The sequence below is a fragment of the Mesoplodon mirus genome (genome assembly GCF_964341445.2).
Source record: "Mesoplodon mirus genome assembly, chromosome: 11".
In the NCBI taxonomy this organism is placed as follows: domain Eukaryota; kingdom Metazoa; phylum Chordata; class Mammalia; order Artiodactyla; family Ziphiidae; genus Mesoplodon; species Mesoplodon mirus.
In genome coordinates this window covers 33,544,989-33,561,178 of record NC_138987.1, presented here as the reverse complement: position 1 = coordinate 33,561,178, position 16,190 = coordinate 33,544,989, and the positions used below count along the sequence as shown (strand labels likewise).

Here is a 16,190-nt window from a genome sequence, read left to right as displayed (position 1 = left end):
AAAAGTTCCTAGAAACAGAGCAAGATGTTTGTTAGGAAGATGGCTGTGATCAGAAACTTGACCTCTATTCCAAATGGATTTTTTTTTAAAGAAAATTATGGTAGGATATAGTGTGTAAGACAGGTTTAAAATTCCATAGCAACTTTCGTTAGCAACAGGGAAAAGATAGCTGACACTGGACTACAAATATTAAAAATGTGATTTTTAATAATATAAGTACAAAATTTTATTTCTTTATACAACTGTAATGGGATTTGGATCAAACAGCTAGAATTTATTTAAAAAACAAAATAAAACAATGATATAAAAACTGCAAGAAGGTCTGAATCCAAAGTTTTTCCTCTAATAGTACCAAATACCACAAGGAACAGATTATTATACAAATGTGTACAAATTTTAAATACAAATACAATAGGTTTGGATTTTAAAGGAAAACAAACAAACAAAAAGCAGGTCCTCGTCAGGACTTCATTAATGTGTACAAATGACAATGGTAGGATTGACTTCTTTCTGTACTAATCCACGTCTCCGAGGCCCTTCCTTGATACCCTGTGTCAAACAGAAAACTGACATGGGTACAGAGGAGGCGTGGGATAGGTGCTAACACACAAAATTAAACCAGGATTTCTGCTCTTTGTGATTTTGGTTCCCAAGCATTCCTGTTTCCTTCTGTTTCCCAGTTAAATTTCAAAACTGCTCTGAGGTGAGAAAGGCATTCAGCAGCCAGAATACCTTTAAGAAACACAGCCCCTGGGCTTCCCTGGTGGCGCAGTGGTTGAGAGTCCACCTGCCGATGCAGGGGACACGGGTTTGTGTCCTGGTCCAGGAAGATCCCACATGCCGTGGAGCGGCTGGGCCCGCGAGCCGTGGCCGCTGAGCCTGCGCATCCGGAGCCTGTGCTCCGCAACGGGAGAGGCCACAACAGTGAGAGGCCCGCGTACCGCAAAGAAAAAAAAAAAAAAGAAACACAGCCCTGTGACCACACTGGTGGGTAAAAAGGAAAGAATTAAGTAGGATGCAGCAGAATTAAATAGGCCGGCGGCACTGTCCTCAAAGATCTACTGTGACGCTGATGCTGCAGTGCTCTGTCCAGGCCAAGGGAAGAAAGCAGTCACCTCAGAGCCTGGTTTTGACATGGACTCTCAAACCGAATTTAAAAACAACGCTGAAGTGCTCAACTGTTTTCTTTGGAACTGGGAAGCAAAAGCCTGGTTCTTTGGAAATAAGGGCAGCTGGGAATGGTAACATTCCTTTTTATTTACTTTCTTGACATTATTCATTTGTAAAGAACTAGAATCCCAACATAATGACTCCTTTTTGAGGCACGATACCTTAAAGTGTAGATGATTTGGAGTTTGCAGGAGACCAGAGGAAGGAAGGGAGGCAGAAATGACAAATCTGTGTCTTCCACATGCTGTTGCTGGTGGAGGCTCTTGTTTTTAAATTATATATACAGAAATTTACAGGATAAATTAAAATCTAAGAGAGTTTAAAGAGTTAAATACACATAATTAAAACACACATTCACACACGCACATAAATAACCCTACATGAAAACAGAGTATTTTTTTCGCAATTCGCTTATGTGTGGAATGCAGAACGCTGTGTATCTGCCCAGCAGGGGAGCCAATGAGATGAACCCAGGAATCAGCCTGGGCAAAGCTCACCGTCCACACCCGCCAAGCAGCTAAGCAGCAGAACTGTGAGCTAAGCTGACGCGGCCAATGGAAGATACCAGCTCTTAGCCAATGGAAGATACCAGCTCTTAGCTCTGCAGACCAAATGCTCTGGGTCAGCTCACAACACAGGCCATTCAACTGGTGGCACTGACAGCTTTACCCTCTCCAGGGCTCACAAATCTCCTTGGCTCCGGCTGAGGCTGCCAATGGTACCAATGACTACAATAAGTTTTGTGACACGGACACTGGTAGAGCAGGAATTGGAATGAACCCCCTACTAAGTTCACTTAAGCCATCGCAATAACTTTCAGATGGGAACGATGTTATCACTTCCCACCTAGGTCACTTCAGTTGAAAAGCTTTGTACTTTCAGTTAACTGACATCTTCCCATAATCTTTCCCATTACATTTCAGACTGTAAGACAGGTAAGGCAAATGGTCAGTGATGGGTCTGGAGGTACAATTGAGTTTGGAAAAAAATCACATTTTAGCTGACCTTAAAGCGATGCACTTGGCATCCGGAACAAGCCCCCAGCCCCCAAGTTACACTGATTTTTAAGGCAGATTTATCCACCACAGTAGAAGAAAGAATCCCAAGCCCATATTCATGCCAAGGTTTCCTCTTGGCTAAACCTTTGCCATTTCACAAAATTATTAAAAGCAAAGTAGTTACAGTCCTATGTATATATTATACATTATATATATATATATATATATATATGCATATATATAAAAATTTAAAACCTACACCCAGATGCCAGTGAAGGGATCTGGAACAGTCACATATACACAAGCCAGCAACAGGCAGGATAAGGTTTCTGTCCCAGGAGTCTTTGCTGTCACAGTCCAGGCATGATGTAAGCAATGTTGTCTAGTGTGTTTGACTGCAAAACAAAGGAAAAAGGTTCAGCTGAAGAGTATTTTACCTTAGTTCCCTGAGACATATTTCTTTGTTCAAGGGAGAGAGATGAGAAAGAAAATCTAGAGTTAGAGAAAACAGGGAGAGAGAAGATGTCACGCCACTGTCTGTTATGCTGGGAGCTTTTCTGCTGACTTCTCCCATTAATCCTAGTAAAATAGAGGCAGGAGACTCCTGTACTTTCTTTGTCTCTGGAAGAGCAAATAGGCAACACAGGAGGTGCAGTACCTTAAGGGCTACAACGCTTCTCTCCAAGGAGAGAAATCTTAGGAAATGGCGTGTTTGCTATTTCACTGAAAGCCTGGCATGCATTCAACACTCAGTGTCATGTTCCATGGGCCGACAGCCTATGGCAACGCTATATCCAGGAAGCTTTATGGGCTTGTGCTTGATAGGGCTCATTAAGCCAGGGCCTCTCTGGCTCCCAAGGGGTCTGGCCCCCCAAATCCCAGGAAACAAGGAAACTCACCAAGACCTGTTTGGGACAGCCATTCAACTCAGGTAGTTGTGTGGTCAGACACGCCAAGGGGCCAAGCGCACAGATGATGGAATCCAGAAGCACTGACAAACTGCCGGACACAGCAACCATGCCCTGAAAAGGAGAGCATGACAGGTGAGGACTGCAGCTTGAATCACACTCCTCAGGCTCCCTCCAGGTTCTGGGTGAGTTCCTTGCACGGTTCTTTAAGTCCTGGGCGGTTCTATGAAACTTGTGGCAGAAATGGAAGGTCTCTACTTTGATAGGAATACATTCCCAGGTTTCCTTTCTATATTCCTAATCCACTGTACCCTCTGTGAGACCTTAGGTTAGTCACTTAGGAATGGTAGGAAAAAACCCCCAAAAACCTATACTGAAAAATCGTAAAAAATGCCTCATCTATTCTGGAGACCTGCTGGGAAGATGATTTGTGGAGATCATGTATGCAAAAGTATTTTTCTTATGAACTCCACAAATATAGCTCAAATGTGATAACCATGAGAATTCTACACGTTAACATTTAACACAAACACACACACACTTCTCCACGTATGTGGCTTTTTTGATAGTGGATGATACCACTTTTCTGTTCTTTTTAAAATTTAACTTATAAAATGCATGTTGTTTATATCTCTGTGATTCAAAGACATAACAAATAAGATTGCTTGCTACAAATAATGCTGCCCAGCTCTTATAGAATCTGCTTCAACCAGAAGTACTGTGAGGATATGTCACCTAGGAAGGCAGCACAGAAGCGTCCTTCAGAGAATGAGCTCTGGGCTCGAGATGCGGGGTCGAGAACCTGGCTATATCCCACTCGCCGAGAGGGGCAAGCGGCTTTCTATGCTGGGCCTGCAAAACACAGTACTGAAAGCATCTGTTGCACGGAGCGGGTTAAGTGAGACGACAGACATCAAGTGCCTGGGGCGGTGCCGGGCACCTGGAAGTGCTCAGGAAGTATCAGTAATGATTACGACTATTACCAACATCTTCATCTCCAAAACTGCCTTTCTGGCTGCCTGCTAGGGCTTTCATTTTGGATATTTCTCAATCTCAACATACGGTAAAGAGAAATAACCTGCCCTTCCTCCTAGCATCCCTTCCTCTGCTAAAATCACCACCATTCACACATCTGCCCAGTCTCAAGGCCTTGCCACTGTTGACTTTTCTTTCCCTTCATTCTCCTCGTCCAATGTCTCCCCCCACTTCCAAGGCAGGCAGCAAAGTGTTAAAAGCATGGACCCTGAGGTCATGCCACCAAACTCAAGGCTCTGTTTCAGCACTTATGGGCTAAACTCTAGAGAAATTTCCTTAACCTAAGTCTGTTTTTCCTTCTCTAAAATAAGGCAACACAAATTTTGTTTCACAAAGTTGCAGTGTGAATTAAAGGAAAGGATGCATGTACAGCATTCTGAACCAAAGCTGCCTGAGTGAGCATTCAATGGAAGACAGCAATTAGTAATATTATTCCATACTTTTGCCCTACAGTTAATGATAACTAATATTTTATGTCTGACTCTCCCAATAAGCAACCTGAGAGCAGGAACCAAGTCATACTCATTTTTATATCCTTCCAATAACTACTGGGGTTCTGCACAGAGCAAGCTCTCAATAAATATTTGTTAAATTAAATTCAAATCTTTGTCATGTCTAGTCTAGATTATTGTTATAACTTTTCCCTAATTCTGGTCTCTTTTCACTCCCAATCTAAAATAGAAGATATTCTCAGTGAAAACCAAATGAGAGCTCTGATCATTCCTCCCTACTCAAAAAATTCCGGTAGTTCCTGAGCAGTCACTTCCCTCTGTAGTTTGGACTATGCCCTTAATATTCAGCCTTCCTCTACCTTATGCATTGGATGTTCTAGTTTTTCATCATTTTAGCAATAAACCTCTTTGGAAATAATAAAACGTTAAGTGGAACCCCAATATATAAAACAGCTAAAAGATCTGGTTAAAGTGGGAATGGGGGGTCTAGAGCCCCAGTGGGTCTCTTTTGACCCATCTCTGCAGAAAACTCCAGGGCCGAGAAGCAGATGTTCTCTTGGTTTACGATGTCTCTCTCCAACATCTCCGTGATACCGAGTCCTGCTTATCCTTCCAGGTCCCGCTGGAACCCCACATCCCCTTCACAGAGCCTCTCCTGACCCCCTAACTCTCTGCTCTCGAGCGCTGCTGTAACTGCTTCAGGTGGCACAAAGCCACAGAATGAGAGCAGGCTGAGAAGTGGGGCAAGCTGCGCTTGGTCACAGCGAGTTGTGTAAACTTGTAATGACGGTCACTTCATTTCATTAGGTTTCAGGTATTCAATCTTTAAATGAGCAAACTGTATAAATCAGTGTTCCTTAAAGTGTAGTACATTTACTAATTTCAGGTGGTGTAGAGGTGAACATTAATTATTTGATATACATCCATTTTGAGGTACATTAGAAAAAAGATTAGAGTATCTCACTTGTGATAACGAGGACATGATTGTGAAAGCATGGATAAATTTATTTAAATAAAAATATAAATAACTCAGGAGCTTGGGGTGAACATACACACACTACTATATGACAGATAACCAACAAGGACCTACTGTATAGCACAGGGAACTCTACTCAATTTTCTGGGATAACCTATAAGAGAAACGAATCTAAAAAAGAATGAATATACGTTTATGTGTAACTGAATCTCTTTGCTGTGCACCTAAAACTAACACAACATTGTAAATCAACTATACCCCAATAAAATTAAAATTAAAAAAATACAAAGTAAATAACAGTATAAAGTGGTATGTGGAAATGGCAAAATTGTGAAGATATACACAAATGATTAAAGTCTGGGAAAAAGTGGAGTATAGGGGGAATGGGGAATTACTGCTGATGTATATGGGGTCTCTTTCGGGGATAATGAAAATGATCTGGAATAGACAGTAGTAATGGAGCCACAAATCTGTGAATATATTAAAAGCCACTAAATTCTACATTTTAAAAGGGTAAACTTTATGGTATGTGAATTATATCGTAATAAGACTGTTCCTTATGTTAAAAAAAAAGGGGACTAGAGATTCTGCAACATTCTTTCCCTTTTCTGGTCAATATGTACATGTAACTCTCCCACAGCAACTGCTCACAGAAGCTGGCTTGTTTTATTTGCTAATTATTTATCTATTCTATCTTTCCAATTAGACTGTAAGTTTCCTGAGGATACAAAATCATCATAATTTCTACTCCCCCCAGTTTTTGGAATAATGCCTAAGTACTCAACAAGTATTTGTTAAACTCAATGGAAACGTCAGGGAAAATCTGGAATATGGAAGGTGAAAAAAACAAATCATTTAAAATTTTAACTTTTTAGGAAACATAAGAATGTCTAAATATGAAAAATAAATAAGGATCCCAGAATATTTTATTCTGGAAATATCTATATCCATTCAATTATCTGGGCCTACAAGAAAATAGCTGTTTTGACACCTACTAAATTTTGAGAAACTAGCCAAAGAACTTAGACAAAGCTTCATCTCTTGCGGCCTTTGGCATTTTATTTGTTGAATAATAATTCAACTTCCACATAAAAGCAATTGAGTAGTTTTATATCCCTACACTGATTTCTCAGCTTAGAGATGGCTTTAGTAATTCAGACTGATTTCTTTGCTGAAATGTCCTATTAGGACCCAGTGGAAAATTGAAATACTACACTACTTACTGAGTTAGCCAGGGAGAAATATGATTAGAAATTGAATATGGTAATAGAAATGGAACATGACAGCTTTGCAGGTTAAGTGATTTTGAAATTGAAGCTTAAAAGGACACAGATCTCCTTAGGGTACATAGCACTGTATGATTCAGGTGCAGAGTAATGAAGAGCTTGAGAACCTCAATCTCCCAGTTGCTACCTACTTTCAAAGCAGTAGAGGAGCACTTAATCCCCTTTACAATCTAATCTGTCTATTAAAAACCTTGCTGGAAATGCATAGAAAAATCCAAACTCTCTTAGAAATAAAAATGATCAAAGCTTCTATGGGATTTGTACTCATTTTTCCCATTGTCTTTTTAAAAAATAAAAATGAGTTACAGGATTATATGTCAATTGTATCTCTAAAACTGGGGAAAAAAAAGTTACAGGGTAGTCTAATTTCCTTTTGTGCCATTGTTTCAATAGGACGGTATTAGTGTAGGGCTTCCCTGGTGGCGCAGTGGTTGAGAATCTGCCTGCTAATGCAGGGAACACGGGTTCAAGCCCTGGTCTGGGAGGATCCCACATGCCGCGGAGCAACTAGGCCCGTGAGCCACAACTACTGAGCCTGCGCGTCTGGAGCCTGTGCTCCTGCACCAAGAGAGGCCGCAATAGTGAGAGGCCTGCGCACCGCGATGAAGAGTGGCCCCCACTCGCCACAACTAGAGAAAGCCCTCGCACAGAAACGAAGACCCAACACAGCAAAAATAAATAAATTAATTAATAAACTCCTACCAACAACATCTAAAAAAAAAGGACGGTATTAGTGTCAACTTTGAGAGCCAGTAGGTAGATTCCAAATCTCTAGATGTTTCTATTACCATCTCTCTCTCCTTTTTTTTTTTTTTTTGCGGTATGCAGGCCTCTCACTGTTGTGGCCTCTCCCATTGCGGAGCACAGGCTCCGGACGCGCAGGCTCAGCGGCCATGGCTCACGGGCCCAGCCGCTCCGCGGCACGTGGGATCCTCCCGGACCGGGGCACGAACCCGCGTCCCCTGCATCGGCAGGCGGACTCTCAACCACTGCACCACCAGGGAAGCCCCACCACCTCTCTTCTTTATCACCGTATCCTGAGCACCTGGCATAACCCAGCATACAGTAGTTGCTCAGTGAAGGTATGTGGAATGAGTAAGTGGATTCAAATTATATAAAAGCAACTGGAGTCATGCTGCTGGCAGTGCCCTCACCTCGGTTTCCTGCAGGCGGTGTCCAATGAGGCTCAGGGACTCTCCCAACAGCTGCAGATGAGCAGCCACGTCAATGGGCTCTGTCTCAGGGGCTTTGGCTGGCGAGGCGGGTAACAGCATGGTGGTGGGTGGGGATTTCTTTTGGGGTGACAGTACTCCTGCAGAGGAAGCTGAGAACAGAGATGAAATAGAGAGAGAAAGCTTGCCAATGTTCTTCCAGATTTTCCCTTTTTATGAGCTCTACCAGGCATTAACAAAATTATGGACTGTGGGCCAAATCTGGCTCATGACTTGTTTTTGTATTGGCCTGTGAACTAAGAATGATTTTAGATTTTTAAATGGTTGTTGTAGAAAAAACAAAGAGGAATACGTCACAGAGAATGCATATGGCCCTCAGACTCAAAATATTTACTCTCAGGGACTTCCTTGGTGGCACAGCAGTTAAGACTCCAAGCTCATGCAGGGGGCCCAGGTTCGATCCCTGGTCAGGAAACTAGATCCCACATGCATGCCACAACTAAGAGTTTGCATGCTGCAACTAAGGAGCCCAAGAGCTGCAACTAAGACCCAGCGCAACCGAATAAATAAATAAAAAAAATATTAAATAAAAAACAAAAAACAAAATATTTACTCTCTGGCCCTTTACAGGAAAGCTTGCTGACTTCTGACTTAACATTTTCTAAATTTTTTTGGCAACCCTTAATATTCAGTAATAATATCTGGATATCAAGATCTTCTTCTAATATAGGCTATTCTCCCCATTTCTTAGTGAGGAAGCAAAATTCACAGTGCTCTAGGGAAAAGAATGAAAAGAGGAGAGATCACTACCTTTCACTTTCATGGAACCTTCTGAGCTGGATGCTTTTCTTTTCACAGTTGTAGCTTCTGCTTTGTTCTGTTTGTGTTGCAGATACTGAGCTTTTTGCTTCCAAATCTGCAATCAGATCAGGGCAAATAAATTTAAAAGGGCAAAAAAGTAAAAGGGAAAGCAGTCATGGAAGAGGAGAATGAAGAAAAGAAAGGGAACAGTGGAGGGGAGCAGACAGAGAGTTAATGTTAACTTTTAAGCTGGAGGGTCAGTGAACAGGCTTCAGATAGCGGTGACGGTAGTATCTTAGGAGAGGACCACGAACACCCCCCAGTGCTAATGGTCACACTGCAGCATTGATTCTGCGATCACTCTAAGGTTGAAATGTAAAATCATAGAGGAAACATCTGGCTCATCCTAATGTCCATGTGGTTTAAACCTTTCTTCTAACCTGCCGGTTGGAAACACCAATACTAGGATAACAATGACTCGGAAAACAGAAACTAAAGATAATTGACCTGGGTGAAAAACATATGTTGTTTTCACCCAGATGAGCTGTACCTTAAAAAAGCAAGATGGTAATTCTAATGCCTAGACTACCTTCATATCATCTAATTGGAAAGTGACTGTGATTCACATATGACTATTTATCATTGTCTTATTAGCTTTTTGACAGGAAGGTTTATTATTTGGTAATGGTTGATGAGGATGATGACCCGGAACCTACTTACCTAGTAAACATTGTCCCATGTTTTTATTATTTGCTGTGACTATCAGGTGGACCACTTTCCTCAGTTCTCAGACCACAGCTGACTAGTAGGTGTGTGTGGTCAAGGCCTCTGACTTTAGATTCTCTTTTAACACGACTCATTGCCCACGTTACGTCATCTTTTGGCTCAAATATCAGGTTGTTGGGAAAAAATTAAGATGAGGTTAGAAGACAGCCGCCCTGCAGCTAAATCCTCATGTAGAGTGAACTGGCACCAACTACTGTATTGTCCTCTGCTAAGCCATTTTCCACTGATTTGTAATTTTTTTTTCTATGTTCAGTGTTGTTTGGGATGGTGTGTAGGAGGATTGCACATTTTAGAAGGCATAAAGCAATGAAAACTGTGTCCGTAATAAACTGTACTTACCAGTTTGTCCTTCTCTGGCAATTGCTTCCACACCTCAGCCAGTTTTTTGCTCAGTTCCCCAAAATCTAGCATAAAAGAGTAAAAAAAAAATAAAAAACAGAAACAACCCAAAACAGTAAAGGTTTAACCATAAACAAAACAGACGACTGACAGGAGCAAAAACTAGGAAAAGGGTCTTGAAGATCAGATTTAAATAGCACAAGAGTCTTTCAGAAAACCAAACCAAACCCCATCACTTTCCTTGATTCTTTTCTGGAAGGAAGGGGCTGTTTTGGTGGCCGTGAGACAGGCTCAAATTCTCACATGTCTACTCTCTAAGGATTTATTCCTTAAGCATCTTTCTGGTGTCTTTTAATTTGATCCCACGGAACAGGGCTTATCTACTTAAGTTAGAGAAAATATGTTATGGAGAATTTGACTAATTAAGAGATGTTAGAGTTTTACCGAATTTCTGAGAGCTCAGAGACAAAGAAGAATTTCCCTAGAGCAGCTCGGAAGCAATCTTCCAGACGTGTAATGCTGTGCTTCCACATGTAGAGCGAGGTCGTGCTTTATAAAGCACATCTGTGTCTTTCACGGTGCTTCAGTGTGCCTCACAACAACCCTGGTGAGCAGGTTGGGAAGCTAGTTCACACATTGGGCAACTGAAATGTGCAGAGGGTACGTGACTTGTCTAAGGCCTGAGGTGTAGTGTGCTTCTCACCTCACTAACTTCCATATAGAGACAAATATGAACAATATAATATGTCATCTCACTCCGACTCTATACTGAGGGCAGTTTAAGGAAAAGGTCAACTGTAGAATCTTGGAAAGAAACAACTGCGTATTTATGTACTGTGCTTTATGGACGGGGTGAACTAAGACAAAATCTACAGTGACTTGCACAACTGAGGAAAGAAATGAGATTTGTGTTCTTTTCATACTATGGGAATAAGTTTGCCTGCTGATTGGATTAACTGCACTGCTTCAGGGACACAGATGGAAAGTAAAAGCACTAAAGATGAGAAATGTTCTTACCTATGCCTGGATGGTCAGCCACAATGGTTACACGATACTCCTTACAGAACACCTGGTAGGCTGACATGTTCTTCTTTTTTGGCTAGTACCACATAAAAATAGAACAGGGTAAGACTTAATTAGAACACAGGTTGAGCAACCTTGCATCTATGGGAACAAAACAAAAAAGATACCTGCACATTTTCATCAAGAGTGCTAAATTACTAACCAGCTTTCCTAAACACGGTAATTAATTTTTAATCCATGTTACTTATGACTCAGAGATGAGTATCAGTATTACTTTAGAAGGTAAAAACCACATGCTAAATTAATTTTAGATTTTTCAGGTTGGTGCAGCTACCTGATAATTACTTGTAAAGCTCTTCATCTTTCCTACAAATGTTACATATTTCGGTTAGAGTTAAGTGCTAAGAAAATCTTTACCTCTCCCGGGGTGTCTAGTTTTCATTTTCTTTGAAAATAAGAACCACATAATTTCCCTTTGCTTTGGGGCCAGAAAATCAAGAGCTAAATTTATGTTCATATTGTTCCTCTGGTTTTGATTTCTAATCTTAAAATTTTCCTGATCCTGCTTTGACTGTCACTTGTAGTTTATCGTTATTTTATTATTCACATTCTTGTGGTCCAAGGTGAGAAGTAAATAAATAACTGAAGACAATTCTTTGGTCCTTAACGTAAGACGAGCCTCTTTCACTTCAACAAACTGCTTTGTACCCCCTGAAATATGTTTATTCTTCACTTATGACAATTCCAAAAGCAATGCATGATTTTTGAGAAACAAAAACAAAATGAGCTTTTAAAACCAGTTCAGTGAGGGATATATAAAACAAAAGATACTATATATTACTATGCATCCCATTTTACAATTATCCATAGACTCAGGAGAAAAAAGTTTTCCTACCTGAAAAGGTGCATTAGATAGCACCTGTTCAAATCTCTCATTTTGAGGATGAGAAAGGAAACTTAGAAAAATAGTGACTTCCCTGGGTCCTGCAGCTATGCCAGTTATAACACGAGAATGGCTACAACCTAGCCTCACCTCCAGGGCTATGCATTATGGGCCAAAGAAAAAAAAATATGTTGTAACAGAAAAAATTACTTTTCAAAAGAAAAGATTATCCCTTTGTAACCGTTATCTAATAAACTGAGATGTCTTCAGTCTGGCTTTCCTTACAACCTCATCTGTAAGTATCAAAACATGATGATCAGTCCTCCATCGCCTCCCAAGATAGTCCTTTCTGGTCCTGCAGTTGTAACGACATGAACAGTTGGCTGGTGCTTTAAAAGCTACTGGAAACTTGTTTGCCTCAAGAATCTGATTTTACAACCAAAACAAACCAACAAACAACACAGTCCTGTCTTGTGACTTCAGAGTTGCACCTTGTTTTTAAATGAAGCCTGATAACACTTTATTCACCTTAGTTCTTTTTTAAAAAAATTTATTTATTTAATTTATTTATCTTTGGCTGCATTGGGTCTTCGTTGCTGCGCACAGGCTTTCTCTAGTTGTGGCGAGCGGGGGCTACTCTTCATTGCGGTGCGCGGGCTTCTCTTTGCGGTGGCTTCTCTTGCTGCGGAGCACGGGCTCAAGGTGTGCAGGCTTCAGTAGTTGTGGCACGTGGGCTCAGTAGTTGTGGCTCGCGGGCCCTAGCGCGCAGGCTCAGTAGTTGTGGTGCACGGGCTTAGCTGCTCCACGGCATGTGGGATCTTCTTGGAACAGGGCTTGAACCCGTGTCCCCTGAACTGGCAGGCAGATTCTTAACCACTGCATCACCAGGGAAGCCCTCACCTTAGTTCTTAATGTTGTTTTCATAAAACAACTATCCTCAAAGGCCAAAACTAGCCAAAACTTATGACAGTAAAAAAGCTGTGTGATGGCTCAGACTTTAATTCCAAAAGGAATTCTGAAACCATTTTTGAAGAATGGAAACAACCCTGAAACGTCTTCCAAAGTAAACTGCTTTGAATGAGATAGCACTTCTTTGGCTATGAAAATTATGCCATGTTTGTTATAAATTTAGCTTCAAAAATTTTAGACTAATCTTTTAAAAACAGCTTATTCATAGGCCTGACATTTGGCCATAAAATAAAACTTGCAAGGAGTTTTAACAATGTTTTCTCAAACATGACATAAGACTATGAAAAGTCAATGCTCTCTATTCCACAAGGCTATGTACAGCTATAACATAAAATTGAAACTACCTTTACAAAATTAATCACAACTCTTACCCAATGTTAGATCCAAATCCACATAGTGAAGAAAGGGGTTTGTCTCATAACTCTTATAAAGGACTTTATTCAATTATGTAGAAAATATACCAGCATTTATTGAGTATCTGTACTGGGTACAGTGAGTAGTTAAGAGGATGAGCTTTTGGAGCCCAGATCTTATTCTAAGGCAGTTAAGCAGCATAAAATAGTGGAAAACATATGAAATGTAAAGTTTAAAGGCCCACCATTTTTCCTCACCATTTTAGCTTCACCTTATACTAATTATTTGATCCTGAATAAAACGCATGAGAAGTGGATTGCTCTCTGACATGTGATATTTAAAAATATATATATATCTTGTTATTTACTTATTTGGCTGCGTCAGGTCTTAGTTGCAGTACGCGGGATCTTCACTGCTATGTGCGGGATCCTCGTGGCGGCATGCGGGATCTTTTAGTGGTGGCATGAGGGATCTTTAATGGTGGCGTGCAGGATCTTTAGCTGCGGCATGTGGGGATCTAGTTCCCTGACCAGGGATCAAACCCAGACACCGTGCATTGGGAATGCGGAGTCTTAGCCACTGGACCACCAGGGAAGTCCCCTGACATGTGATATTAAAAGTATTTCAATGGCAAAGAAGGAAAAACAGAGACTAAAAAGAAGGAGACTGCAAAGGAAAGAGAAAAAAAGTAACCCACCAAAGTATTCTGCCATTCATTTCTTAATAAATATTTACTGAGCATCCACTATGTGCCAGACATTGGGAATACAGCCAAGAACCAGACACATAACCTAACAGAAAAGACAGGTAAATATGTCATAATAAAATACGACAATATTATAGGGAAACTACTGGGTGTTACAGGAACATGTATTAGGAGCACCTCACAAATTAGGAAATCGAAGAAAGCCTCTGGAGGAAGTGACGTTAAATGTACATTGGAAAGCTGGTTGGAATTAGCCAGGTGAAGAATGGTTACGGGTGTTCTAGGCTCTTAGAGTGGTAACACTCACCAGAGAGAGAAGTAGGAGATGATCTCAGAGAAGCAGGGAGTGCTTAGAGACAGATGCCTTGTAACCTGTATTAAAGAGTATGGACTCCACCGGAAAGAAGTGATGCAACTATGTTAAGCAGGAAGTCACATGGTCAGGTTGCACGTTAGGACCATGGAGAATGGACTGGAACAGAGCAACAGCGGAGGCAGGAAGCCCGAAGGGGGTTGGGGGGCTGCTGCAGGAGTGCCCGAGAGGGATGATGAAGGCCTACAGACAAGGCACTGGGGCTGGAGAAAGGCAGATACATTGAAAGGGAGGGAGAAGTGACAGGATTTATCAGAGATAATGTGAAAAAATGGAAAGAGCCTGGGCTTTGGAGGCCGACAGAGCTCGGTTGGAATCCTGACCATACTATTTACTAGTTACACAAACTGCTTCATTTCCCTGAGCTTTAGTTTCCCTGTCAGTAAAACTTGGATAATACCATTCCCAGAGGTGGGAATTAATCAGCGTTTGGCGCTTCAGTAGGTACTCAGTCAAGTTACTTCTGTGGTAGGCAGAACTCCAAGATGGCGCTCAGGATTTCAGCCTCCTGGTGGACACACCCCATAAAATGCCCTCCCCTTGACTGTGGGCAGGACTGGTGAATACGATGGGGCATCACTCCCGTGATCATATTATGTTATATGGCAGAAGGGAATTTGCAGATGTAATTAAGGTCCCTAAGTGAGCTGAATCTGAGTGAATCCAAAGGGAGATTATCCTGAGTGGGCCTGACCTTATCCAGTGAGCCCTTAAAAGAGGTGAGACCCAACAGGAGACACTCTCCTGTTGTTGGCCTTGAACTTAAAGACAACAAGTTGCCATGAGTTTTACAATTGCAAGGACCTGAATGCTGTCAACAACCTGGAAGAGGACCTCTAGCCTCAGCTAAGGACCCAGTTCTAGCCGACACCTGGATTCAGCCTTGTGAGAGATGAGCAGAGAACCCAGTGGAGCCCTATCTGGACTTCTGATCTACAGAAGTGTGAGCTAATGGACGGATATTGTTTTAAACTGCTCAATTTGTGGTAACTTGTTAGGCCACGATAGGAAAGTTCCTTTCTATCCCCTCTGTATTTTTCAAAATAGAAGTTGTAGCATCCAAAAAGCGAATACAAGATTTTTTAAAAATAGAGATTCTGGTGAGGGAGGATAGAGTGAAATCTTCTGACCTAAATCAGACAAAGAAAATAGCAGCAAGGCCTTTACTTTAAACTTTCATTTCAGTAGTAAAGGTCCTATTTTTAGTATTCTTCTGGTGAAGTTAGTCATGTTCAGAGATGCTACACAAGTGAGTTCTGGGTGCTGCATCCCCTTTATTAATTTAGTAGCAGCCTCATATCCCCAAATGCTCTAAGTGATCTAATCCTTTCAAATCCCCCTTTACTGGGCCCAAGATAAAATGAGGTTGCATTACAAAGAAAGGCATGAGTTCATATCATTTCTGTTTGGCTGTGAGAGAGAAACGGAGAGAGGGAGATATGGATTGATTAGTCTGTGTGATTCTGCTCTAAGAACCCATTCCCTGGAGTGTGTGTGACAGCATGAGATCTGCTTTCCCCAGATAGTTCCTGTATGTCTCCCTCAGTGTGTGTAACTCGCTACCCAAGTGTAATTCTGATGTTTGGAGCTGACATAGTTTAAAAAATAAAATTATGGCTCTTTAACATATACCAATGACTTCACCTGGTGAAGAGAGTAAAATCCAGGTGCACTAGACTGACACTCTGTTGGACTGAGCAACTGCTGGCCTTCATTGTGGATCCTTCCTAAGGGATTTTCAAGGGAAACTCTGACAATTTTCACCTTATGTGCTGACCTTAGAACCTAATCATTGTGCTCTAAGATGCAACTCAGGCCTGTGGATCCAAAGTTTGGAATTTGAACTTAAGGGTTAAATTTTTTCCAGGGAACAGACATTTTTCTACATTAATAGTTAGAAATAACACAAATAATGGATGATCTCGAGACATCAAAATATTTCCAAGTGACTCTAAATGC

General features: G+C 41.3%; 1 protein-coding gene across 2 annotated transcripts in view; it reads right to left on the bottom strand.

The window, feature by feature from the left end:
* Window positions 1–245: 245 nt before the first annotated feature.
* HMGXB4 (HMG-box containing 4) overlaps window positions 246–16,190 on the bottom strand; it is a 32,514-nt gene continuing 16,569 nt past the window's right edge. For both annotated transcript variants that reach the window (XM_082634993.1, XM_082634994.1), the window contains 6 exons: window positions 10,941–11,022; window positions 9,924–9,988; window positions 8,808–8,913; window positions 7,980–8,149; window positions 3,068–3,190; window positions 246–2,563 (listed from right to left, as the gene is read on the bottom strand). In XM_082634993.1, coding sequence (XP_082491119.1) covers window positions 2,519–2,563; window positions 3,068–3,190; window positions 7,980–8,149; window positions 8,808–8,913; window positions 9,924–9,988; window positions 10,941–11,022 — 591 coding nt within the window. In that variant the 3' untranslated portion in view covers window positions 246–2,518. The remainder of the gene's footprint in view (window positions 2,564–3,067; window positions 3,191–7,979; window positions 8,150–8,807; window positions 8,914–9,923; window positions 9,989–10,940; window positions 11,023–16,190) is intronic.